This window comes from Amphimedon queenslandica, unplaced genomic scaffold (assembly GCF_000090795.2).
Source record: "Amphimedon queenslandica unplaced genomic scaffold, v1.1 AMPQUscaffold_11906, whole genome shotgun sequence".
Lineage (NCBI taxonomy): Eukaryota > Metazoa > Porifera > Demospongiae > Haplosclerida > Niphatidae > Amphimedon > Amphimedon queenslandica.
The window spans coordinates 9,897-13,176 of NW_003547855.1; the positions used below are offsets into that span (position 1 = coordinate 9,897).

Consider the following 3,280-nt stretch of genomic DNA (forward strand, 5'->3'; position numbering starts at 1 on the left):
TACAAATGACATGTATCTATATCAGAAACAATTTAAAATTGAGAATTTTCTCATTAACACTTTTGGCAAAATTTGGCCAAAGTCTGTGTAGTGAGTGACTTTCATCAAATTTTGGAGCAACTTTAAAAAGTCACAAAAATCTATTATTGACTGAAATTGGCTCAAACTTTCTATACAACATAGGCATGTGTATATCAGAAAAATTATAAAAATGAAGAATTCTTCTTAGAATTTTTTGACAAAATTTGGCCAAAGTCCCTGTACTATAGTAAAGGGGCTTTTGTTAAACTTTGGAACAGCTTTAAAAATTCGTAAAAAAATCCATTTTTGATCAGAATCAGCGTTCAAACTTTCTACACAACATAAGTCCATGCATATTTTCTCCTAGCCATTTTTTTAATTTCATGAATCAAGTTTTTCTACAAAGCTCTACTAAGCAAGCTAAATAGCACACCTCATGAGCTGGCAAGAAGCTGAGCACTATACTGAGAAAACCTGATTGTCATCCATTTACATGTGTACAGCACATGTACATAATATATGATCATGTAATACTATTACTGAGGTTAAACTGAAAACATTTTTCCTGGCTGTAGTCTGTATCTATAGTGAGTTGGTAGTCTATATTCATGTGAGTCACTATAATCAGGCGGGGTTCTGCCAATTATCTTCAGTACACTATGACAACGCAATTTTGAAAAAGAGGCTTAAAATGTAACTGCATGCAATTGCTCTAATTATTATAAATCTAAATTCAGGTCTTACTATATTTGGCCACCATTTCCTTGCCTATATCTCTTGTTCCTTCAACATCAGACAGTACTATAGCAATATCTTTAAGTTTCCAGTAATCACTAGACACTGTTTCTTTCATGGCAGTCAATAGAGTGGTCTTCTTGTCATCCAGTGACCTGCTCTGATCTATCCTTTCCATTTCATCCAGAGTCGCTTCACTTATACATCTCTTACTGTATAACAGTTGAGACACTTGTACAGGAGAAACAAGAGCTTCATTTAATGATTGTACATTACTTTGAAGAATAGAAACTGCTTCAGAAGATGGTGATGTAGATCTATCTAAGAAAAGATAAATTATATATCAGAGACTCACACTGCGTGCATAGCTTACAATTCGTTTCATGTAGTACCTTCAGATGCTTTTCATATTTATCAGCAACTGTATGCTCACTAACCACACTTTTTCTCAATGTTTCCAGTACTTGTCTCCTACTAGCAGTAGGAGTAGTGGTCAGCCATAGATTGAACATCTCTATCATCTTGTGAGTGTCACTGTGGCTAGTTTGTGCTTCAATACTTCTCAATCGTTTCTGATCCAAGTCAAGCATCGTGCCAATTATGTACTCAGTTGGTACCAACATCAATATGCTCCGTTAGTTCCTTTATAGTTGGAGTAGCTGACAAGAAAGTGTCGAAACAGACATCCCTGATTTGAGCCATTCTATGTACTAGATCTAGTTTATAACAAGCCACACCTGGATCATGATAATTTTAATAAGTAGATCTAATTAAAACATGATATTTTTTATCCAAACAACAAATTTTGAAAATAATGTCGACAGCTGACTGTGATATGTTGCCATGTAGATCTATAACTTTCTGTCTTGCAAATAATCTGCTAAATAAATTTAAAGAGAGATTTTGCAGGAATGAGAAAAAATACAAAATTAGTGCAGAGAGATGATGTCCTCACCCTATAATATAGGAGCATTAGCTTTAAAACCATCTATTTCAACTCCAACTCATGTTGATATTGTCATAATACTAATATTCAATGCTTTAAAACATCAATGAAATAAATGACATCTACAGTATAAATGAAAGGAATAAAATAGTAATGATGACTCATGGATAAAAATTGTTTTGATGTCCTTATGATACGACATCTAGTAAGTTTGAGCTAATTCTAAAGACAAAGCCTTGAGTTATACACTGTAAGTATCACCCCCACTGTATTACATTTTCTGATACCAAAAGTACTTAAAATACCTAAAAATACCTAATACTTACATGAAACATAAGATTACTAACACAATGCCTATAATGATGTCCTTATACTATGTAGAAAGCTTGAACTGTTCTGACAGAAAATATTTGCATTAAAAAACGAATCAATTTTTGAAAAAAACAAAGGCTATAGACTTCAGTGTCACTAACTTAAAATTAATTATTACTAAATTTTCATTTTTAATTTAACTTCACTTATTATTAACTGATTATTACTGATTTCTAGTCCTATTTTTAATATATTTATATACTATTATAACGCATAGTTTTTTCCAAAAATTAGCTCTGAAATCACTCCCCATTTTTGTTACATTGTCTGACACACATTGATGTCCTTGTGCTATTTCTGATACATATTGAATTATTGATGTCTTCGTGCTTTGTAGAAAATTTTGCATATTCTGACTACCATATAGTGGAAAACTTATGTGGCTCGAAAATTTCACAAACCCATCCAAAAACCCATTTTGTGGCTTTATTTGTATATCTTTAAATCAATTTTCTCAAATTGTATTTTTGCGAATTTTGAAAAAAAACAAAAGCTACAAAAATTTTTGGGCAAAAAAATTTTCTGCTATATGGTATCTATAAATTTGATTTTTTACGACTTAAAGATTGGGATTGTTTAACTTTGTTTGTTAATGAAGTGCCATTATAATTCATTATAATTATAATTAAAATAAAGCATTTAACTTGCCTTGTTTCAGCAGCTCTAGCCAGTAAGACACTCATGAGTCTCAAAGCTTCTGTTCTTCTCTGAATAGCTACTTCTCTCAGTTGAACTGCCAGTGCCTCTTGCACTCTCTTCTTTTCTTTCTTCTCTTCTTGTTTCTTCAGTCTCCTTTGCTCCTCTTCTTTCTCCTGTTTCAAATAATATACAAATGACAACTATCATATTACAAAATCAATTTCAGAATTACAAAGACGCTTCTAACAAAGATTATAATTAAATTTTAGGAGTGCCAAAAGGTGAATTTTCTGCCTTTCCCAAATGAAAGTCTGTCCCATTCTGAGGGTTTACATGAATTAAAACGTACAATAGAAGCTTACATGTACATGTATATTGAATTATTGAGTATAAGAAAACCCTCAATAAGAAGCCTATGCACAAATTTAAATAAGGAAATACTTCCATTAATGATGCCCAATGATTACTTTAGCTTTGAGTTCCTCTTCTCTCTTCTTCTCCTCTACCCTCCTCTCTTCTTCCTTGCGTCTCTCCTCCTCCTCTTTCTCCTTCTTCTCCCTCTCCTCT

General features: G+C 32.4%; 1 protein-coding gene across 1 annotated transcript; it reads right to left on the minus strand.

The window, feature by feature from the left end:
• Positions 1–754: 754 nt before the first annotated feature.
• On the minus strand, positions 755–1,820 carry LOC109588729 (uncharacterized). Its single transcript, XM_020004845.1, has 3 exons — positions 1,712–1,820; positions 1,130–1,633; positions 755–1,077 (listed from the first exon to the last, which is right to left on the minus strand). The coding sequence occupies exons 2-3, from the start codon at positions 1,377–1,379 to the stop codon at positions 755–757; spliced, it is 573 nt and encodes a 190-aa protein (XP_019860404.1). The 5' UTR covers positions 1,380–1,633; positions 1,712–1,820.
• Between the last annotated feature and the right edge of the window lie 1,460 nt (positions 1,821–3,280).

Bases quoted from the DNA above. Each gene is read 5' to 3' on its own strand.
- LOC109588729 (XM_020004845.1), bottom strand. From the start codon at position 1,379: ATGTTGGTACCAACTGAGTACATAATTGGCACGATGCTTGACTTGGAT. The intron at 1,078-1,129 runs GTAAGCTATGCA...ATCTTTTCTTAG, and splicing joins GGTACTACATGAAACGAATT to ATAGATCTACATCACCATCT.